Raw genomic sequence first — 25251 nt, 5'->3', positions numbered from 1 at the left:
TATTTCTTGATAGGATTTACTGTACAAACACTGAAAATATTTGGTATCTGATCAACATTGACAAATAATCATGTTTTGAAGTACATGTTCTAGACATCACTCTACATCTGGAGTGATGTTTCCATGTTCAGACTCCCCAGTAGGAAACACATGGGCCACACACAGAGAAATTCTATCAATAAATCACCAGGATGGCTATGGGACTGGGGTACATAAGGTGTGAGGAGAGGCTGAGGGACCTGAGATCATACAACTTTAGGAAGAAATGACTGAAGGAGCATTTCATTTTTGTCTTCAAGTACCTAATTTGTATATGTAAAGAAGACATTATTAGAGGGCTAGAACACCTCTCTTATGAGGAGAGACTTGAGAAAACTGGGAAGAGATCTCATTAATGCATTTATATATCTCCAAGGCAGGTACCAAGTGGATGGTGCCAGGCTCTTCTCAGTGGTGCCCAGAGACAGGACAAAGAACAATGTCTATAAATTAAAACACAAAATGTTCCACCTCAACCCAAGGAACTACTGCTTTACATAGAGGGTGGCAGAGCCCAGGAACAGGCTGATAACAGAGGTCGTGGACTCTCCCCTTCTGGAGACGTTGCAAATCCATCTGGACACATTCCTTTGTAACTTGCTCTAGATGACCCTGCCTGAACAGAGGGGTTGGCCAGGATGACCTCCAGAGGTCCCTTCCAGCCCCAGTAATTCTGTGATTCTGTGAAGGCTGAGAAGAGCCCAACCCTCAAATCAAAGGACTGTGAAAGACTTGATCTAACTGGTCCTGCTTCGAAAGAGAACTATATTAAATGAGATTCAGAAATCTGTTCCAGTCTATGAGTCTATGAAAATCTAGTATTCAAGTCTATGAAAATCTACTACTCATGAAAAAGATGTGTGAATTTAATAGAATATCTGTGCAAGTTTATGATAACCCAATGTTGCAGAAGTATTATTAGAGCCCTGACAGTGACTATAGAAGGAACAAGCTGCAACACATCTGGGGCTCTTGTGACTTCAGACACAAGAGAATATTTTTGCCATTTCATATTGCCCCTGAATTACATGTTTGTGGCAGATAAGAAAACACCCATTTCAGAAACATAGTTTGTGGCTATGTTCCTAAAAATGAATTGCAGTACACAAAGAAAAGAATGATACTGAAGTCTCTGAATATTCCTAAAATGAAGTTTGAAGAACGATAAAGGAAAGTCCATAATTTGTTTTTGAAAGCAACAGTAATTCACTTACTCCTTATTTGAAACAAAGTAAATGTGTATAATAATAATAATTTATATATGTACATATATATATATGTGTATATATATTGTCCTGGTTTGAAAGACAGGTGTTAGCTAAGGAAAGCAGAAGCTTCCCTTTGGACTGAAAAAAAACCCGTGATTCTTCCGATTATTATAATTTTGGAATTAAGAGAGCTCTCAGGCAAAGATATGGGGGTAGGAATAACAGTTCTTTACTAGTGTATCTAACACGACAAACAAGAACAACAGCAGCTATGAAATTACCCACAAACAGAACAGTGACTCAGTCCCAGTGTTTTTTGGCTGCAGGCACCTTTTCCCTGAGCTGCAGTTCCCGGTGCTGGGGGCGGGCGGGTCCCGCAGAGCCGCAGGAGGGCTGGGGGTGATGGCAGCGCTGTCCCAGGGGGAGAGAGAGATGGAGAGAGAGCTCTCCGCTCACGGTGTGGGTCCTGCTGCTCAGCAGAGTGCTGGATGGTGGCAGGTTACAACGAGAAGACAGCCGGGCAGGGTCCGATGGTGGTTTCCCGACGCTGGGATGGGACACAGGCGGCGATCGTCCTTCTCGTCCGAACTCCGCGGGGGAAATGGGCCGAGGCCCAGCCTTCCGCTTCCTCTTCTGGCTGTTTGAATCTCGGGGGGTTCCCTCTTCCCTCCCGTCCCCTCCCCCTTGTCACCAGGGCCCAGTCAACAGGTATCTTAGCATGACAATGGGGAAAATTCCACAGAGGGAAAAAAGGGAGAGAACCAACCCCCAACATATATATATATATATATATATATATATATATATATATATATATATATATATATATAATATATATATTATATATATATTATATATATATATTATATATATATATATATATATATATATATATATATATATATATATATATATATATATATTAAGGTACTGTATGATGAAATTGGAATTTTTTTCATGTAATGTTTGAATTATCTTGTATAATGGGAAGATTCACCTTTCCAGGACTGACGTAACTACTGATCGTGCAGCAAAAAGGAATTAAGGCTACAATTTTCTGCTGTACATTTTGGAAATGGATGTAGCCAGACAAATTAAACTGCACAATGAGGCATCATTGTGTTCTGATTTCAAGTATCACCTAGGGAAGAATGACACAGTGAGAAGCTACAAGAAAAGGCACTTTAGAAATCACTCTTGATAAATTTTACACTCTGTGGATATGAAAGTGTCATAGAAACCCTGCTATGCACATGAGAAAATGTGAGTGTGAAAGCAACCAGGTTAAAATGTTTCATTGCAAATGGAGCAGACCTCAACACAAGCCAAGAGTGTGTTCTGGCATATCTGCATTATGGATTTTCAGGGAATAAGTTCCCCATCTTACACTTTCATTCACGTATGGTCACATGCATAATAATCTTCAGAAGCAAGCAGATGCCCCATGGATCAATGCTGATGCTTCAGTAATTTGTCACTGAATTAAATTCCACCACCCCTGCTTTTTATAAGGCAATTTCCAGAGTAACTATACTTGGGGATAATTTATGTGTGAGCTGGCAGACAGTAAGATCTACAGATTTCAGTGCAATCAATCCTTCAGTTCATGTCTGCCCATTAAGTTAATTTCTCTCCTCTCAATAAAACGAATTCCCAAATATGTGCTTTAGCATTTTCTTATGGTTGTATTATTTCTGTCCTTATGCTTCTTACCAAAAATAGAAAAATGGAGCAACTGAAGGCTCAGGCAGTTGTCTTCTATCTTCATGATCCAAGGCAAGAGTATGGCTGAGTGCATTCACACTTCTCCTAGCACATATTGTCAAATCTTTCCTAAGCATCCATCAATTATTGTGTGTATTACCTTTTTCTATACTCACACAAGGAATAAGAATGTTCTTGGAGTATGGCTTCCACAACCCTGCAGATGCTCTTCAGTAAAAGAAAGTGTAAGGCAGGAAGGGAATCAGTCATGTGTTCTCAATCAAACCTTTGCACTGGCTTTGGAAACTACAAGAATTTCCTGACTTTTACTCTAAGACACATTGTAAAGGAACTTGGATAAGTAGAAGCATTAGCAGCATATCACAGAGCAGAGCAGGGGTTCAGGATGCTTTTCTAAGGAGAAGCAGGATGAAGAAAGAAGAGCCCGAATTGTTCATGTCAAGTGTATGGCAACCAGCAGTAAATCTTTTTATCATGAAGCCAAGGCATTAAAATTTCTTAAAGCCACTTACAAGAATTTTGAGAAAAAAGTACTTGAGGTCATAACGACATAAGAAAGGTTCATAAACAGAAATGGAAGTGTCCACCATTAGGTAAAACTACAGAAGTTGATGCCATGAAAAAAAAGTCAAAGGAGAATACACATGAAGGGGGTATGATAACCAAAAAAAAAAAAATTCATACCAGGAGCTGTGATTCCACTCCTTGGAATCTTTAAAGTTGAAATTAGTTTTTTTACCTGAAAATTAACTTTAGTCCAAACAAGAACTGTCCACATTTTCACATATGTAATGGCACAAGCCCCTCCATAAATAAATCTGTCATTCAGTACCAGAGTGAATTATATGCATAACATAAGTGGGAGTTTATTCCAGAACATACTTTATCCTAATAGCCTTCTGTGACTGATCCATTATAAGCTGCTTTCTGATCCCTCCAGTAACTCTACTATCACTCCCACTCCTATTTCTCCCCCCTTTCAAAACCTAAGAGCAGGAACATCTCCCAGAGCCAGGCAGCCAAAGAACTCCACAGCCACTTTAGGAGAACCAGTTTACCAGAGAGTAAGGGTTTTCTGAAAACTTGGGAATAAACAAACTTGTAATGAGCTGCAGTAGTGTGAAGTACAAATTATCCGCCAGAAAATGTGATAACTGATATTTGTACTTGCAATGAACCCTTCATATCTTCAAATCTTTCCACATATAAATCAAAAGCAAAATTTCTGTTTCACTTTTCCTGGTGTAGCTCCTTGACTTGAGAAGCAAAAAGAGCAGGCATTCAAAGAAAGGGAAAACCCTGCATATAATTTGCAATAAATACATTAAGAGCTGTCAGCGTCCTACTGTTAGACCTAGCTAACCTTTAATGTACTAATGCAAACATCAGATGTTAAAGTATTATACATGGGAAAATTAAGAAAACTATTTTAATTGCTGCCAATTACATTTTCTCCCTTATGTCACCACTTTATATTTTTTTTTATTTTTTTATTTTTTAGGAATTATACTCTCAGTCCTATGATGCTGTTGGTGTGATGTTTGCTTCTATTCCTGGATTTGCTGACTTTTATTCCCAGACTGAGATGAATAACCAAGGAGTAGAATGTCTGCGCTTATTGAATGAAATCATTGCAGACTTTGATGAGGTAATACCAGCTGCTGATAGTGTTTAAACTATGAGTTTCCAAATGGCAAATATGTCATCCTAAATGATATAATATGGTAATTATTTTGCTTCCAGTTTTTTTTTGCTATGTTTTTTTTCTCATATTACAAATGTCTGGTTTGGTTTTTTTTGCCTTTCGTCCTGCCAAACATTGGTCTGAATGCTCTAATGAGATCTAATGACTGAAAACAATATTCAAGTAAACATCCATAAAATTACAAATCCACACCAGGGTATCTGAAAGTAGAAAATACTTCAGTTCTGTAGAAGAAAGAAGTATGAACAAATCTGCAGCTGTTCTGGAAAATAGTGGTCTAAGTACAAACAGGTAAAAGTGTTGCTTTCAAGGTGTTGTTTTCAAGGTGTTATTGAATGGACTCAATGAATATTAAAGGGTAAAACAGTGTCCAGTGGAATGTGAAGCACACAGCTCAGAAGCAAATGTTAGGTAGAGAATGAAAGGTGGTGATGACATATGAACTGAGGAGACTTGTCTGCTTAGGAATTTTATAGAGATATAAATGGAATTCAGCTGCTTGTTTCATAGAGGAATTCAGAGGTGAAGGGATTTTTCTTTTAATGGAAAGGACACAGAAAGAGAAAATAATTAATTTCAGTATTTTTTCCCATTAATTTCAGAAAAGGAACTGAGGAGGCGACAAGGTAAAAAGGAGAAGTCAGATCCCAGTGTAGCTATTGCTGGGTGGAAGCAAAGAAAACCTGGGAAGTGAAGAGGAAGTCAGGAGAAATTTACATACTCTGCAAAGTAGTTTGTAAGGAAACTTAGAGAGGTGGCTTCATGTCCTGCAATGAGCCCAAGAGGAATTAAGAAAGGACACAAAGCATAGGCCAATTAAGATCTTTAAAAAAATTCAAAACCAGAAAGGATGGAAAAAGTACTGCCAAAATTACCTAGCAGAGATAATTTTAATCTCTCTACTGCAGGCAGTTTTCAGGAGCCCTCCCTGAGTGGTAAAAATAGAATTGGAACCACCTCTACTTATTGATGAAAGTGGACTTATGCAGCAGACTGCAACGGTCCAGACAGAAAAGGGATGGAGAAAATATGGTATCATTGGTCTGTGATTTCCATCCTGTGCATCTGCATGGGAAATGAGTGGTTGCTCATAAAGATCATACCTAGGCTAAGATTACTGACACTGAAAATGAGAGTTTATCCATATAATTGTTGAGATAATAAAACTATGAATGGGAAATAGAAGAATTTGCAGGGAACATTTCCCTGTGCAGAGAACAAAATTTTAGCAGAGAACAAAATTTCCCCCTCATGAAAAGAACTCTGTCACCTGCTAAGCTCCTGCACTGCATTCCCCATGGGTATAAATGCCTGCTTCTTACCTCCAGGATCTAGCACAGCTGTCAGCATGCTTCTTGATTAATAGTTTTGTTTTTATTTCCAGATCTGATTAAAATTATTACCTCTCAATCTTAAATTAATTCACAGCAATAGTCTTTGCATCAAGATATTTTGTCATGTAACCTTCACAACAAAATTCCTTTGCTGCTGTGACAATTACTGAAGACAAGGTTTTAATCAAAACCCTAACACAATTATTACTTTCAGGCCCCTAACACCTGCTCTGTAATTAATAAAGGACCTAATTGGAGACTGTATTATGTCCTAGACATGTTTAGTTGAAGAATAGATATGTTCTTGGTACAGGTAGCAAATGAAATTATGGGGTCCCCTGCTGACTGCTAACCTGCTTGCAGCATGGTCATGTCATTGGTTTACTCTAAGCAATCTGAAAAGTGATATGCCAGACAGAGCAACTTAAAGGAGTAACCTTATCCATGGAAAAGGAACCAGAAATCATTCCAGGTGCAATGTTTCAGGGCTAGCAATGTTTCTATGTAACTATTGACTGACACTATACAGTGCCACTATTCCTTCTTTTTTTCCCTATGTTCCTTGCCAAGAATGCCTGCTGTTCCAATACAGCCCCAGGAGCAAAATGCAGATGTGCAACTCGAGAGCAGAACAGTTCTGTTGGCTGGGGAAACTCTGCTTCTCAGCATCAAGTGTAAAATCTCTAATGTAGAAATCTTAGCACAGGAGTGTAGGACATAGGCACCTGATGCCATTTGATACATCCTAGGTGATTTGGGACACCCACATGGGGTTGTTAGCTCCCATACCGCATTGTCAGAAAATTCATGTTCTGGAGCAAGCCACTGGAAGTTTTCAAGGCAAGAGTGCTCTAGACCACAATGGACATATGTGTTTAGACAACTAAATTGAGTTCCTAAACTCAGATCAGATTCTACACTGTGAATTGCCTCTTTTCCTTGCAGAGATGATAATAATACTAGAGATGATCTCTCTACAATGTCAAAATGATGCTTCTGAATGGAAGCTGTGGTAAAAATACAAATTGACCTGGTTTGGAAAATGTGACAAATGCACAAGAAGGAAATCTGGATAGAAGGAAATTATTTCTTCTTTTTAGAGGGTTTTCCTTGTTAATGCAATACAGCAAGGTTACAGTCTGAATTTGTTACCTTGCTTTCCATGTAATAGGTCTATGCTAGAGAGAAAAAGCCAGTTACAGAAAATAGTAAATAAATAGTGAGTGTTGGAACAGAAACTGTCACTGACAACTCCATGGGGTAGGTGCCCGCAGAAGAGTCAGAGTCTGACTGGATCTTTCTTAAGGAGCGGGACAATATGGTCCAAAGTCAGTTTTGCAGAATAGGTGATCAATTATTGTCAAAATACAGCCTTCACTCAGTTGTTCTTTTCCCCTCATGGTTCAAAAATTTTTTGACTTCCAAATTCTCCAATCTTACTGCCAGCTGAGGCAGAACAGGAGGTGCTAGCTTCTGGACTGGCAAAAAGAAACAAATATAAACATTAAACTTTTATAACCACTCTTTTTTTTATATGACTGTAGTTCTAAGGAATGTACAGGGCAAAACTCCCTTTCCTAGAGAAGTTAGACCAAAAAAATTAACAATATAATATTTCTACATGTGTTATGAGTGTTGAAGGAATTTTTTAAAAATGTAATATTCTTTCTAGGCTTTATAATATGTCATTTATGTATGTTAATGTTGCAGTTGTGATTTGTGCTTTCAGAAGAGCTTTCTTGTTTACAGATTTTTTTTAACTTTCTTGCATTTTATTTATCCTGCAGTGATTTACATAGTGTATATCACAACAGATATTAATATATTATTTTGCCACAAGCAGGGGTTTCAGCAGAACACTGTATCCTGCTTTCAGATCCTTTGATTATTTTGCAGCTGTGTGCCATGCCCTGCAATATTTTTTTTTTGGTACAATTTTGTACATGTGATCCCAGAGCCTGACCTCCACACAGCTTTAGCTGTACATGAATTACAGCATCAAGCCATTAGTTTCTTTTTAGATACAAATCACATTCTAGTGCTTGAAAACATGTCCCTGGACTATCATGTTAAATTAGCAGCCTATTTAAAATGTTTTAACAAATGGCAGCTGATTTAAGAATGAGTTGGAATATCTTTCCCCAGTATCAAAATCCATCATCCTGTCATACCATGTAGTAGTTAGTAAATAGACATTTATTTGAAGAAGGAAAGAAGCTACTGAACAGGCCATATAAAGCAGGGGGGGAAAAGAAGCAAATAGGAGATTTGGAAACAATAATGAATTAGGGAAAAAAACATAACTTGGGATCATTTTTTCTATATTGCATCACAGAGAGTGATTTTTTTTTTCCTAAAAAGAGTCATTTCAGATATTTATTATAAATTTTAAATTAGTGTGCTGTTTGCTGTTGCTTCCAGCAACCATCTGGAAATGAAAATATGGATTGTTTTCAAGCAAGACCATTTTCTCCCCTTACCCACACACATGGTGCTCTCAGACTGCTCACAGAGGCAGAGCTACAAGAAATTTTCTTTAAGAGAGCAGTTGGAAGAGCTGCCCTTGTAAGAGGGAAGGGTACACAATGGGCTGTTCTGGCAGTTTGAAGAAATATGAGAAGCAGGTTAAGTCTTTGGACTTTGCTGGCTTGGACAGGAGCCATTAAGCATATGGCTTTGTATTCCCTCCGTGCAGGCTCCCATTAGGGACAGATTGTGCCATATCTGCACACCCACAGCAAAACTCCAGCTGGCCTGCCTGGGGCCACTTCAGTGCCAGGGGATATTTCATGTTATGCCTTTGGTGTGTTTCTCCCTTTGAATGAAAGGATCCCTTTAGCGGACAGGAAATTACAACCCACAAAATGGAAAAAATAATGCACAACAGTGCAGAAAAAGAAAGGGGAAAATATTTCATTACATTTTTGCCTGACCACAAAAAGACTTTTTTTCTATTTAAACTCCAACTAGATTGAGCCTTTAAAATGAAAAGTTTGAAATTCCTTTTTTTTCTTTTTTGTCTGAAGTGCTTTTTTTTCCCCATGACTTCGTATCCATAATTATCCCTAAATTTATTAGATACCATACAGTTTATCACAAAGTTTCACAGGGTATTTGGCATTAACACCAGCAACAAACATTTTCTTGTGATGAGGTGATTAATGCCGATAACCCACACTCTGTTGTCACTAATAGAATCCACATCCTGAACTCTGCTAAGGTCTTTCAAGGAATGTAAGGCTCTGGTTTCTATTTCATAGAAAGTCTTAAGTTAAAGCATAAATATGGACCTGAAATAGGAACCAAACTTTCACTCCCACTTCATTCAGTGCTTTAGTCACTCAACTAAATTTATTCTTGCTCTTCCAGATTCTCAATCTGACAAGTTCTTTATACCTACTTAACACCCATAGCTATAGCAAATCCCAAATAAATACAGGCATTTACCATTTCCTGTTGGTTCTTGGAATTTTTGTTAGAAGGGGAAAATGCATAACAAATGCATAGACTGAATAATCCAATGGGACATGCTGGTGTCCAGTCTGACCCTAAGTAGAAGGAAGAAGGGGATATAAGAGGACTTGGTCTCTGACAGGATTTCTTTGGAGGCATCTACCTCCTTTCATTGAGTGTGTATGATCATAGAATTATAGAATGGTTTGGGTTGGAAGATCATCTTGTTCCAGCCTCTCTGCCATGGTCAGAGACACCTTCCACTAGATCAGGTTGCTCAGAGCCCCAGCCAGCCTGGTCTTGAATACTGATCTCATCACCTTAATTGTTGCTGTAGCAGCACTTAATTTGCAAACCAAGTTCCTCCAGTAGAGTTTTAGGAACACTGATAGGTGACCAAATCTTCTATTCACACATACATGCACAAAGAGTTTATCTTCACTAATATTCAGTGATCATATCCCAGGAAATGCAGGACTTGGATGCATTTCTCTTAGGCTGGAATATGCATTTCTTATATTATCCATTGTGTAATTTACCAAACATCACAATTTAGCTAGCATGCACTCAGTGAGTAGATGATGTTCCAGAATTCCAGATCAGTGTTCCCCAGAACCCAGAATAAATTGTGTACCATGACTGACTGGAAGATACCACAGGTATAAAGATACATTCTCATATCTTGAGAAGCATTTTGTGTTAGGAATTACAGAACTAACAGTATCTTTCTTTTTACATATGTATTAGTTACTAGGTGAAGAGAGATTTCAAGATATTGAAAAAATTAAAACAATTGGCAGCACATACATGGCTGTGTCAGGACTATCACCTGAAAAACAGGTAAGAGGATAATTTTCTTTAAGAAGCAAACCTTGTGATTATTCTGACCATGCATATTCGAAAATATGTTATCTCTATATTGTTCATAAAACTTGTTTTGCTAAAATAAAATAGACATTTGGGTCTTCTGGCAGACAGCAGTTGCACTTCTTGATGAATTGAAATGCCATCTTGTGCTTGGAACAAGAACCATATGGATTCTTTCCTCAAATTTAGGTTTATAGGAGAAGAAAAATTCCTTTTAATCACACCAATGAGAATCTAGATCAAGTTTATCTATATCTTCAGACGTAGTCTAAAGCCACCTCAGTAACTCACAGGAACATGACTGACAACCTCCAATAATCAATGAAGAGAGGATCTATTAACTGACAGCATACTTATGCAAGTGTAATGCTGCATTTATACTCTTTTTTGGTACAACCTATCTGCAGACAGCATGATAACTACACATCGAAAAGAAAGATCATTGATTCATCTGAAGAGCAAGCAAACCAAGCTGAGGGGATAAATAGTCACAGAGGACACACACAGTCACAGCCATAAATCTCATATAAGACAGATGAGAGAAATCCATTCATAATTCCACCCAAGAATTTGCCTGGAAACAAATTAGGAGGCTCCAAAATACATCCAATGAAAAGTCATCTGTTGCTGAAATCTGTTTCTTTGGCAACTGGAGCCTGTCCCCAGGAAGAGCAGCAAAAAAAGGGTGTGCTGCCCCTGACCGGTCACAGGCTGGGAACCACATTGATCACAACTTCTGAAAAGCAGAAGCCAAATTATCATAAGCTTTATAAACCAGAAATTTTCTATTGTTTGTTAAGAATACATTATAAAACACATGGTGTGTAACTAGCTGAGCATCTCCCGCCTACAGAGTAACAAGTAATGCTGACAGCTAGAAATACATAAAACCAGACATGCATGGGATTTTTGGTTGTCAAAATGCTTCTGTGTAGACGTGAGAAAAGAAGGATAGAACACTAGAGAGATAGTTGGTTATAGCTACACAGCTCCTAATCACTTCCTTTGACTCTTGATGGGGATAAAAAGTCAAAGGGAGAAAAGCTTCCCCCACTTTTCCAAGACTGGTTAACTCTTCTTTTTTCTTGAACTATAATATCTTAATGGAATTTTAATGCATGCATTAAATGTACTTGTCATATGTACATGTCTGTCACCTTGTCAGCACCTAAGAGGTGAAGGCTGCTGAGGGAGGTTGGCATGCTGTGAACAGAGCGAGTTAAGGATAAGGACCAAGCATGGTGTGAACAGAACAGGGTGATGCCAAGGAGATGTTCATGTTCAGTATTAAACACATAGGATGAGGAAAACTGCAAAGGGCTGGACTGCATGACCCAGGGAGAGACTTACAACCCTTTGTACTATGAACTGAAAATTTGAAGAAACAATTACCTTGTTTCAGAACAAATGAGATGTTGTACAATCATTGGTCCAAACCCATAGCTGTTCCTTACTCTACTGCCTCCCTGGAGAGTCCCTGCCCCATCATCTGTTCGGTTGGTGTTCTGGGAAGACTAAAACCTACTGCTTGTCCCCATCTGTATATCGACAGCTTTGTAGGAATGGAAATGGAAGGGAAGGAGCAAAGAGTGATTTGCCTGCCCTAAGCAAAGGCAATTAATGAACTCCAGAAGAGCGTTTCCTTCCTCCCTCCCTTAACCAACCCCAGATTGCCTGGCTTGCCCTATTGCTGCTGTCATCATTACATCTCTGAGAACACTTGAATTGATGCTTTTCCTGGGTGACAGTTTCAGTAAAGGAGAATTGCACATCCTTCACTTCTTTCACTCTGCTTCCTGCTTATGTGGGTCATAAGCACATGTTCTCACTTGATTCTGACCCTTGAGTCTGAACAATCTCAATCCTCTCTGTACTTTCTGTCTCAGCCTTAGACATGTTTGACATGCCTTGTTAATTCTGATGATTGCCTGTTAGATTGTTGACAGAAAGTTGCTTTCTCTGGCCCTTTAAGCTGTTTTCTATCCAGCTATATAATATAATGGGAACCATTAATAGCAGTGTACCTCTCTTTCATCTAGAATGTTGAGCCTGGATTCCAAAGGCAAACACTTGGTACTTGTAGGGATGGATGGCAGCTGGGCAAATGCAAAACTTTATTAACATATTGATGTATAACTTTTTCTCAGCAATGTGAAGACAAATGGGGACATTTGTGTGCCCTGGCTGACTTCTCCATAGCTCTGAATGAAAGCATACAGGAGATCAACAAGCACTCGTTCAACAACTTTGAACTCCGTATTGGTAAGCATGGCTCAAACACGAGAGCTAAAATGGGGTTTTGTCTGCAAGGATGTGACTCCACTGAGTGCACTCCAGAAACATTGCAAGGACATGCACAATTTGAGAGCCCAAGTACTGTATCCTCTGTTTTCAAATTGACTTCATCCCAGGCAAAGTCAGAAATATTAAATACTCCATTTGCAGAATATAGGCCTTGATTTGGGGATTGCAGGGGTTCAAAGTTTCAGTGAATTGTGAATGGGGAACATAATTAATTTACTGTCTTTAATAAGTCTGGTACTAAAAACCCACAGATATAACACAGAAAGTGAACAGGACAACTTAGACTGAACCCCAAGACTGACACTCACACAGTCCCTAAATAATCTCCCTGTATAATATACTTCTTCAGTAAAGGGATAAAAGTAGTTTCCCCTAAACCCTAGGAATAGTAGTTCTGTTTTGCACAAAAATTTAATTCCGTCTCTGACTTGACCAGTGGCAGCATCTCTGAATTCTCTCTGTGATAGGTAAGCTATTGTTTTGGATGGAATATCCTGCATGGCTAGTGGAATGGTACATAAAAAAATGACCTGAATACATGGCACATAGCAGGAGTAAATTTGATGACTTCTCATCACAGATTCAGTATCTGATCTGCACTTCCTAACAGATTCCCAAGATTTCTCAAGGAACAGGCATACACACTTAGTATGCATGGACCACAGGCAAAGATTTCATAGAGCATGAATGCAAGACTACTTGATGATATTTCTATCACTATTTTCAAAAAAATCTTTAAAAAAAAGATAAAAAACCCAAAAATACTAAAATCGTTTCTAAAAGATATCTTACACTCTACTAAAATTATCCTTAAATCATTGTTATAGAAAAACTGCTACTTTAAAAAATAGCTTGTCTTTTTATAGAGCAATCTTGCAAAATGCAGTCTTTCAAAAACTTCACTGAATGATTTAATATTTTCACTTCATGGAAAATAAAAATTCAATTTCTTGTATAGCACTAACAAGGTTGCCCTCAACAAGTGCAGTTCCAGAAATCTTTCCTACTATCTGAGAATAAGTTTTTAGGAGCTTTGGCAATAATTAGAGGAATACAGATGGCACATAAGTATTGTGATTCCACTGACATGGGTGTCCCATAAAATATATCTGTTGATATCACTTTTCAAGTTTTCCAGCTTCTCCAGTTTGTTTGGTTTTGTTGTTGTTGTTGTTTAATTTCTCTATATATGCACCTCTTTGTTAAGCCTGGAGATAATTGTATCTGAACCAGGCTTCATCTGGTTTTTAAGTGAAAATATATGTTTTAGTCATTATTGTATACAGCTTATCTTCTCTTTTTCTTTTCCTTTCTTTCTTTTTTTTTTCTTTTTTCAAATTAGGGATTAGCCATGGCTCTGTTGTAGCAGGAGTTATCGGTGCTAAGAAACCCCAATATGATATCTGGGGCAAAACAGTGAATTTAGCAAGTCGAATGGACAGCACAGGTGTTAGTGACAGAATACAAGTGCCTGAAGAAACGTATCTGATCCTGAAGGACCGAGGATTTGCCTTCGACTACCGGGGAGAAATTTATGTCAAAGGTATCAGTGAACAGGAAGGAAAAATCAAAACATATTTTCTTCTAGGAAGAGTTCAACCAAATCCTCTAATCCTACAACCAAGAAAACTGACTGGACAGTATTCATTAGCAGCTGTTGTATTAGGACTTGTACAGTCTCTTAACAGGCAGAAACAGAAACAAATTCTTAATGAGAACAATAACTCTGGAATCATAAAAGGACATTACAACCGGAGGACTTTGCTCACTCCCGGTGGATCTGAGGCATCAGCCCAAGCAGAGGCGGCTGACAAAACTGAATTGCCATAATCAGCATTGTTTGTGGGGTTGTTTTTTGTATTTCTTTTATATATAAAAATAAATATACAAATAAAAAGGGTTTAATTTTTTTTAGAAGGAGTGTGGTTTTTTTTTTCTGGTGTGATAATTTGATAAGATTCAAATTCCTATATTTTAACAAATGGTGCCATCATCTCTCCCCAGCCATCTCTGCTTAACCTCTGAATGTCCAGACACAGTAAGTGTAGGTCACCATTCTGCTGTGTCATCTACCTGCAGAAAGGGGCAAGAATAAACCCCTGACTGGTGGGATTTAGAACATTAATTGTGTAGGAAGTTAATGATGGCGAAAGGAGGAAACACTGCCCACATTTTTGAGACAAAAGCAAAACAAAAGGAGACTGAGTAGGTTCTTCTCACTTTTAATTGCTTTCAAGTAGATTTATACAATCTAAGGTAGTTGTCTTGTCCCCATAATTACAGGAAAAATATTAAAGGGTTTTAAGGTGTGTCATCCACCCAGGTATGAGGATCTGGAAGACAGAAGAGATGAATCTTGTCCTAAACTCAGTGATTCCATTGAATTCACTCTTAAAATAGGCTCAGGCATCCTTCTCACTGGTGCTGCTGGGTGACTGCACTGTAGATAAATTGTATGTTGGTGTCCAGCTGACCTCTTGTACCCACGGCAGGAGGTCAAGGTTCTCCTGTGGGCATTATGTCATGACCATCAGTCCTGTTTGGAGGGCTCAAACACACTGTGGTGTCTTGACTGGCACAGAGACAAACAGACAACAGAGTTACATCTTGAATGACATGACTGGAGCCTACAGCTGAACCAAGTGTACAGTCAGGAAACTAATCAAATTCCCTGGCGTTGTTTTCCAGACCTTAACTCTTAACCCTGTCACCAGTTAGAGTTGTCACCAGTCAGAGTTGTCACCAAAACAAGGGTTTACTGAGGCTGTAAAAGGAGTGTTTGTTGAAGTACAGCAGGAGACAAAGCTCACTGCTAAGCTCCCGCTCAGTTGCCCCAAGATGAGGGCAAGCCAAGACTGAGAACACTCTAAATTGTTTGTGTGCCAGCATAGACTGTCCTAGCAGGATGCTACAAGGGCACATGTCAGTGCTACAAGCCCTGTTTCAAAAGGAGGTTAACTTTTTGGGGACTGGCTATTCAACTTCACCTGAGAAAGAGTAAATATATAGCCCAGGTTTGTATATGCACTCATGCCATGATTCACACTGAGCAGTAAAGTGCACAAATGAACCTCTCATCAAGCCTGTTCTCAAAGGAGATGGGCTTGTTTCAGTAAATACTATCTTTAAAGTAAATCAGACAGAAGAGCAGAACCTGTAATCACACAGCAATCCTCAGATGAACCACGCTCAAACAGTACAATGCAACATAAAAATTCTTTGTAAATACAGACTTGCTTTTTGCAGGCTGCTGTTACCTGGCCCTTAACAAAAACTCGGTATTCTTAGGAGCACTGCTGCTGGATTAGCCCCATTTTTAGAAGATGGCCAATTTGGCTAGAACATCCAGACTAATATGTTTTAGAGGACACTACTATTTACTAATTAAAGAGTAACCAAAACACGAAAGTTTTTAATTGGAATGAGATAAAAAAAATGTGTTTCAGTTTAAAGTGACCCAATGAATGGGTCATTTGTAGGGAATTTGTAGGGCAATATTTTATCAGTAAAATGCCATATTCTGAAATAGAAAATATGAAAGATAAGCAGGTAAATTCAACAGAAAGTTGTATCACTGAATAACGGGTTTGAAGAGAGAAAGCAATGAGCAGTCAGTAATGTTATACCCAGTGAGGTTTCAACCAGTAACTGAGCTCTCATTCCAAATGTTACTCCTTTCAGTCTCCACAAATATCAGTTTTATGCCATGTGTGGAAATTCAAACCCTCGAGCTCACCTAAGCCGTGCTGATACTGTAGGAGAGGAAGACATGGAAGTGATGACATCTGAAACATTTAAATTAATTTCATGTTTACAGTGGTATTTCAGGCTCTAAATAAGGAAGCTTTGGCTGGTTTAAACAGTTCATTAACAGCTGTCTTCTCCTTAACAGTTTTTTTTTTTTTATTTTCCTGTGCTGGATGGGTTCACTTCTCCTAGTCCTCTAAATATTTAATTCTTGCTAATAGCCCAGCTTTTCTAATCCTGTTTTTCTAATTCTCAGCACCTCTGTAATGACAATTCGCACTGAGTGGAAGGTGTTAACTGGATGACAGGATTGGAGACTGGAGTTATGAGGATAACTGCACTGCTCTTTAGCACAGGCCCAAATTTCCCACTTCTTATCAGACACAGATGTCTTTCTCTGGTATCCCTCTCAAAACCCCCATTAGCATAACGGCGTTCCCAAGAAAAATCACTGGCTAGTGAAGCCTGAGTACATGTTGACCAGATAAAACGTTGGCTAATTCAGCTCATTACTGCTAAACCAGCTCATTGCCATGAGCAATTCTTTGGTGAGGAATTCCACTTTTTACTGTAGAAAGTAAATCCCTGCATGAGACTATTTTCCTATACTTGCTGGCTATTTGTCACCCCAGCAATTGCACCGTTTGTTCCTTTTCATATGTGGTGACCTTATAGGTTCAGCAATGTTATTTCTCATTGTAGTATCTGTTTTCTGTGGAGCACTGCTATTATTTATGGTCTCAGTCTACTTGTTATACTCCATGACTTTATGGTACTATTACTGTGTTCTATTTTCCCTCACAGCTATCTTCAGGGTTTCTTCTTCATAAAGGATAGAATTGCTCATACAAGAAGGACCTATAAAGCTAAATACCTAGTAATTACCCCTTGAAACATGTATGCCTGGGTTAATGAAAGCAAATTGCCTTGATATCGTAACACTTTAGCCAAAGTGGCTGGCAAATATTGAGAACTTCCATAGATTTTCCCTTTTAGGCAAAGAAAGCTGTGGCAAAATTCGAATATACTCTTTGATGTCACTTTATTTCTTCCTACAAATGTACTCTACACAGAAACAAGCATGGCAGGCTCCTTCCTCAGAAATTTGTACCTCAGTTCCCCCACAAAGCTCCATGTCAGAAGCTCTTAAATGTTTTCTAAATAAACAGGCTGAAACCCACAGCTTTCTTCTCTGAAAAGCAACATATAATCAACTGCATCAAGGGCAGCTTATGCTTTGAAGTACTCAATCATTAAAGCAGATGGAATATTGACAATGTGGATAACAGTTCTGTACCAAAATCATTACTTTATAGTGCTCCAAGAGCATTTTTGCAACCATCATGCCTATATTCTAGCAAAAAAAGCTAGCAAGAGTGCTGGTTTCAAGGGCAGTAAAGGAGTATTTATGTTAATTAATTTATACCACTGACTAATTTTTATAATGTATATTTAGAAATTCACGATTAGGTACCAATAGCAGTCAAGATATCTACTTTTGGCTCACATTAAGGCTCAAACCACTGAGTTTAACTCTACTAAGAACAGTGTGATAGGTGTGATATCATTTAGAACTGTGTGCTAAGAAAAAAAAAAGTGATTCAAAAAATAGCTTTTAAACACAGGGGAAAAAAAATCACTCCCTGTCCTCAGCTTTAATCCATTCCTGATTATTTCACAGTTGTTTTCACATTTAGAAAAGCACAGCAATAAAAAAACCCCTCATCTAATCCTTTTCTCATTAGCAGACTTTCAGTTGCCTTTCCTAAGTGCACTGGGAGTCAAGGAGTTTATATAAACACCCAGCACAGAAAAGTGCCTGATAGCCAAGTTTCCTGGGGCTGCCCACTGTGGAGCAGCAAGGCAGGGAGCAGAGCCTGGCTGCACAGCTGATTTGACAAACAGGCAGAAAAATAATCAGAGGAGCAGGAAATAACCACATTAACCATAGTCGGTGGTACATGGTGAGCGTTATAATTGCACAGTCAACTTATTAACCTCCCCATCAATCTTCTTCTGTGCAGTGACACAAGTCAGGGTTTGTGGTTTCCCCAGCTCTGTTTTGCTGGAGGAGGGAAAAAAAATATGACAGCAGAGCAGCTGGCAGATGGGAATGGGAGAGGTAAAAATTCAATATGCATATCTCCAGGCACTTGAGGCTTACAGCAGTTTTTAAGGAATGCTCTCATTAGCTCTTCCAGAACATCAAAAAATTTCCATTGTTTATATAACTTCAGCAGATCAGGCCCAATTTTTTCTAAAAATTTTCTTCTTTTCTGTCTATTTACCCCTAAGGTTCTATATGTGATAGCTGTCAGACTTACAGAGACACCCAGAGACTGATTCATTCAATTCTTTCATGTGAAAATAAGAGCTATATGCAAGGCTGGTTAATCTCCTGCAAAATGCCATGTCATGCTACGTCTCCTGACCCAGATCTCCCTCACTTCCAGGTGTTTTGTTTTTCTGGTTGTGAAATATTTCCAGATCACAGAATCACAGGATATTATGTTGATATTGATATAATTAACATCTCTCTGTGTCACAGTCCATGTATCTTTTGAGGGTCCTGAAATCAGTGCTTCCTTCAGCTTTGCAATATTAATTGAAAACAAAGAAGTACCACTGTTGCCACGTGGAGACAAAGAAGCCATCTCAGCTGGTTTGCTGAAAATCTAAGTTTCTAAAACAAAAGATATGTGTGAAATTACTTTTGATGGCAAAACCCACCCCCAGCAGTATTGACATGGGGTACTCCAAGGGATATTATTACAGCCAGAGGATATAAAGTACAATTTTAATCAACTCATCACTTACTCAAAATAATAAAAATTACAACAGCCTCCTCCTATTCATCATTCCACACAGAGACTATTTTGACAGGCTCTCAGTTTTGTAAGTTTCTATAAATCATCAAGTAATTTTGCTTTAGATGAGTGATTGCCTCTCTTGGATGTGCCCAGAACAATGCTCTAAAGTTCTATCCAGGAGTCAGGAGTTACAACCCAGTCTCAGAGTCAGCATATTCTGTATGGATAAGACCAAGTCTCGCCATGGCACCAATTCATTCCTTATGTCCTTGTTCCCAAGGAAGGCAAGACCAGAAGCTTGAACAAGCTGGGAGTTGTTCTTTAGAACTTTTCCCATCTGAATGATGCTGGGAAGAAGATCTTAGCAGGATCTATACCACAAGGTGAATCATCATTCTGCCTTTACATCTCATTCTTCATTAACAGCCTAATAATCTGCAAGTTGTTACACTTGGCATCTTGGCAGTCCCAGAGCTGTTCGCAGGATAATGAGGGCGCAGGGAGTACATCCCACATGCCACAGCTGACACTGCGGTGTGCAATCACCTGCTGCCCTGTGAGGCTCCTCTTTTCCTGGCAATTAACTTGGCAGGACCCATTATCTCTCAGAAACCACCATAAGGATATTAGCAGGCAAGTTTTCATGGAACCATCTCCAACAACATCCTTTTCTATTGCTGGTTTTGTTTGGGGTTCTTTTATTGCTTCCTCCAGGAAAAAAAAAAAAAAAACAAACAGAAATCCAAATACTTATAATTTCCATTTTATTTATCTACTCCAAATTTATTCAGAAACAAAAACCTCACCAACACTTAAAACTTAATTTAAGCAACAACATTTCCTCCTCTTACTCTCTCAGACAAGGTAGGTGTCTATTGCAGCTTATGGATCTCCACCATATTTCCCTCACAGAGCTATGCTGTCCTCACCTCTATGAACTGAAATTTCCTATACAGCATATCTGCAAGGCAATCACAGGCACCAATTCACCCCATTTTTCTGTTCACATCAATTTCAGAGCTAGAGGACTAGAGCAGAAGGGCCTTATGAGAATTATATTTTTAAAAAATGAAAAAGAAACTCCATGAAAAAAGTTCCAAGCTGTTTCAAGCTTTATGGATAGAAGTCAATATTTTATTTTCAGCTTTAAGGTCACAGTGAGCACAGAGAACACCTGTATCACCCATTGTCCCTAGAACACAGCTTCACAGGTTTTATTTCCACATTTGATGTTGCCTTCACATTTACTCTGTATTCCTATGCAGAGCATACTGACATTGGCCAGTCTCAGCTAGGCTCAGCAACCCATGCCATAGGATTCTCTTTGGAGCATCTCCTGTCAAAAATCCAAAGGAGAAAACTTTGATAGTAACTGCTGCAACGGGGACTTCTGCTTTCAGACACTTAGCCATATCCTACTATGGATTCTTTGATTAAGAGTCCAGAAAACATTCTTATAGCTCTAAATTTTCCATCTCTTTTTTTTTTTAAACCCATGCTGGAATATATCTTGTGGATGTCAGAAAGCATTGCATCAATACATTAGGAAGAAGTTGGTTTTGCTCCATGTTCCAAAGGTTAAGAAATTAACAGGAAAACAATAACAAAAACTTTCTTAATCTGTCTTTGAAGCAGAGACTGGTACCCAATTAGAGTTCCCCCTTCAAGATAGAAGCCACTACACCTAAATAACAGCCATCACCACCTTTGCTCAAGGTCATAACTTCAAATTTGGGCCCCTGTCTTCTGCTTAAGTCCATCTAGGATGACAGACTCTTTCAGCCCTGGCTCACAGTCTTTACTACTCCAACAGGCCAACAGGACCAGGGCAGTGAGCATTCCCCCTGTATGCAGCACGGGTGAGCCTGCCCTTCAAACCCTTTATTCAGCCCTAGGTCCCTTATAAAAAGAAAGACTTTGAGGTCTTGGAGAATGTTGTGAGAAGGATGATGGAGCTGGTGAAAAGTCTGGAGCACAAGTCTGATGAGAAGCAGCTGAGGGAGCTGGGGATGTTCAGCCTGGAGAAAAGGAGGCTTGGACCTTATCACTCTGTACAATTGCCTGAAAGGATGCTGTAGCCAGGTGGGGTCAGCCTCTTCTCACAGGTTACAAGAGACAGGACAAGAGGAAATGGCCTCAATTTGCTCCAGGAGAGGTTAAGATTGGGAAAAAAAAATGCTTCTCTTAAAGCATAGTCACACATTGGAACAAGCCATCCAGAGAAGTGGTGGAGTCACCATCCCTCGGGGTATTTAAAAGAGGTGTAGGCATGGAACTTAGGGGATTGTTCAATGGTGGAGCTGGCAGTGGTGGGCTAATGGTTGGACTTGTTAATCTTAGAGGTCTTTTCCAACCTAAATGATTCTACGATTCTATAATCTTGTGATCCTTAAGATTGTCAAAAATATGTTCATAAAATTCTGTTATAGGTCAGTGCCAGAATTAAGTCAAGCTCTGTAGCATATGGAAATGAAGGCTTCACTGGAGTTAACTGATTTAATTCCAATGTATGAATGCTTTCATGGACCAAAAATAGTAGTTTAGCAAGACCTCTTTAATCTAATGAAGAAAAGCATAACAAAAATTATAATGGGAAGCTACACAATATCAAATTGGAAATAAAGCACATACATCTAACAGCAAATATGCCAAACCACTGGAACAGGAGACAATGAAAAACAATGGATCCGATATCTCCTGAACAGTTCAAAATGAGATTATGGAGACCTTTGTGGAAATGATGCTTTATTCAAATACAAGCACCTAAGTCCACTGATGGGGAACAATGTGTTTTCTATGATCTGTGAAATTCCAACAGACAGGCTGGATATTTCAAGTTTTCTGTTTTCTATATCCATGCACTTGGCATTATCTCTTCACCACTGAGATAAAGAGAAAAAGGCAAAATCTTTAGTCCAGAAAATATTTCACAGCTCTTGCTAGTACAGAAGTACTGACTGAAGATGAGGAAGGAAAACCTTTTCAATTTCATGCATTGATTCAGAGCCTGGAAAAAACATAATTTGTTATATGTTTCCCTTTGTGAATGCACTGGAGGCGTTGTAAACCAGTGGCTCAGCTCACTGGCAGATATTCCACCAAGCTATTTAGCTTCCCAATCACTTATATAACTGCTTCATTGATTTTACCAAAAAATTCTGTAGTCAAGCATCAAGAAACTGAATTACTCCTACAACTGCATTCCACCATTCCAACCCTCTTACTGCTCACTCTGCCATTTTTCTTCCTTACCCCAGTGCTCAGAGCAATCACTCCCCATTGCAGTTGTTCTAAGCAAGGCTACAAGACCCACTGGGGAAGAGCATTGGTTTCTTAAGCAGAGTTTCTTCAAACAAGGTTCAGTGAGATGTCAGGAAGTGTTTCTGGTGTTGCATGACCTTGTCCAACTGAGGGTGTTAATACTTTTCCTTAAAACAAGAAATGTGGCATTGACTTAAATAAATGAAGGGTTTTCTACAAGAGAAGTTAATTATAAAGATGTGTCCCTGCCATTTTTGCATAAACAAGTGATATTACATACATAAGGTACCCAGCCTTACAAGGCTTCTGTATGCTTTTATTTCACATCCATAGAAGCATCTTGGGAACAGAAAACACAGGATGCAGGAAAAGAGGAATGAAAGGAAAAGTTACCTCTGAACTTGACAGCAAGGAAGAAAAAGAGGCACTTTAAATGCTCATAAAATACTTTTGAAATAACCCAATTACCTACTTACTACCTGTGATTCATGATTTATTTCTCAAACTTCTCACAAACGTTGACAAGAAGATTTTTTTTTTTTTACCTTTTCCTACCCGAAATGCAGTTACCTAATTCTGACACCAAGATGAGAATAACTCCTAATATTTCACTTGGTTTAGCAGTTCCCACCAAGTGACAGAAGTGAGAGTTTTGTACTGGAAGGTCACAATGACAAGGCAGAATTATTAATAGTACCTCACCTCAGAGCACAGCCCAGTCACTGTTCTCTTGTCGGGGACCTCAGGAGAAGGGAGCACAGTTTCCAGTGCACTTCAAGCCTTTTAACAGTGCTTTGAGCCCACACAGCTATTTCCCAGCAGGTGTAGTGTCAGGGCAGGGCAGACTTCTTAAAGATATAACATCCTGCTCAGGGGCATGAAATGAGAATTTCACAAGGGTTATTTTTTGGGAAGATATTTTCAATTGCATCTAAGTGGAGGGAGAGCAGTTTAGTGCCATCAAGCCCTCTAGATGCTGTTAAAAAATAGTATTTTTTTTAAATTATGTCAGCATAACAATTGCAAACAATTGCATCTGAAATGTCATGCACCGTGATTCCTTTCTATTGGTTGTCTTTATGCAATTTACCCCACAGGTTCTGATGTTCAGTCTTTTCCTGATATATCTTACACCATCCTTAATGGTGTTTTTTGAGGCAGAGAAGCAGCTTCCTCAAGACAACAGGAAAACACTTTGCTGGATGCCTGTCATAGGTGTCCTGAAATCATTATGACTCATGGGAAATGCCAGCAAGCAAGACTCAGGGTTTTGTCAGTCATGCTTTTGTTCACATAAATGTTCTGAACTATAATGACCTTACTTCCTAAAAAGCTTGATGTTTAAACTGCAGCATGCTAGAGTAAGCTGTGTCCTTCTGTGGTTGCTCTTGAGCTATGTAAAAAGTTCTTCCTTCAGAAATATCTTTACAACTTTTCCTACCTCTTCTATCTTTGATAAGTGAAAAAATTCAGGGTGTGATGGCTTGCAGAGAAACCATGAGCTCTTCTTAGATTAATTTTCCTAGAAAACATAAAATTGTATTTCTGCTGCAGAAGCTCATTTTTTATTCCTTTGCAGAAACATTTAAAGCATGAAACAAGTATGAATGACACAGCAATTCCTTTTGTACCTGCAGGCAGGATAAAATTATTGCCTAGAGAGATGGAAAAGATGAAGCAGACACAGATGACCAACTTACTGATTTTGATTCCCATAGCAGCAAATAACCAGGCTCAGGATAAATTCAGACAAAAGTGCTGTTGTACATTCCCTTTTCACAATGCCACCACAAGGAAAGGCAGGGATCGTGTATTCAGAGCTATGGGCATTGCCTATGGACACAGTTCTTCTGCATGTTATGCTCCTGGTTTTGTTGTCTTACACTGAAAACATCTAGGGCTGGATAATCTAAATAAACTAGTTTTATGACCCAACCAAAAATTAGCATTAATTTCTGACCTCACTTGATTTTAATCTATGACCTGGACCCTGTCAGTCTCCCAATCCTGAAATTTCTCTCCTAACCTGGGGACAGCTAATCCTTTCCTCAGGAGTATATATACTGCATTTCTTTAAGTGTTCATGAAAACTTACCTCCTCCCAGCTGTGTCTGAACACTCCTTAATCACTTCATGTCTCCACTCTCGTGATACAAATCTCAGCCATAAACATGTGAACTGGGGGAGTGAATGAGCCCAAAGTTTTATTGGAACAGCAACCAGCTCAACTAAGACTTTTCTTTCCAAGACAAACAGCATAAAGTGGGTACTGGTGGCTCAGACACCCCCCTGAATTCTCCTCCTAATCTGATCTTTGCTGTTGACTTTCCCTCATTGCCATTATCCTGCCAATGTTGACCGGCCACTCCAGGGGGAGTGGAGGGGGCTAATCTTGGGATTCTTCATGTTGGATCTTGTACTCTTGCTGGACTGTAGCCCCTGAACATGATGTTCATTACTGTGGTTGCCAAAGCACATTAGGGACTGTGAGGTCTATTTCCAGAGCAGTCAGATCAGAGCAGACACCTCAGATACCATTCATGAGTTATGCGACAGCACTTAGCTGCATGATGTCTACTTTTCTTTTTTTTTTTTTTGTCAGACAGCTGGTACCATGAGGAGCAGTTGAGATTATTCAGCCTGGATTGGATTGGATTATTCAGATTATTCAGCCTGAAGGAGAGGAGACTGAGGGGAAACTTTATTGAAGTTTCCTTATGAGGGGAAAAGGAGGAGCAGACACTGATCTCTTCTTTCTGGTGACCAGAGACAAGGAATGGCCTCAAGCTGTGCCTGGG

At 39.0% G+C, this 25251-nt stretch overlaps 1 protein-coding gene across 1 annotated transcript in view; it reads left to right on the top strand.

The window, feature by feature from the left end:
- ADCY8 (adenylate cyclase 8) overlaps positions 1-14465 on the top strand; it is a 119615-nt gene extending 105150 nt beyond the window's left edge. Inside the window, 4 exon segments of the mRNA XM_062491787.1 lie at positions 4474-4620; positions 10212-10304; positions 12479-12593; positions 13978-14465. Of these exon segments, the coding sequence (XP_062347771.1) occupies positions 4474-4620; positions 10212-10304; positions 12479-12593; positions 13978-14465 (843 nt within the window).
- Positions 14466-25251: the final 10786 nt, after the last annotated feature.

Source organism: Cinclus cinclus, chromosome 1 (genome assembly GCF_963662255.1).
Source record: "Cinclus cinclus chromosome 1, bCinCin1.1, whole genome shotgun sequence".
NCBI classification, from domain to species: domain Eukaryota; kingdom Metazoa; phylum Chordata; class Aves; order Passeriformes; family Cinclidae; genus Cinclus; species Cinclus cinclus.
This window is presented reverse-complemented; position numbering and strand designations above follow the sequence as displayed.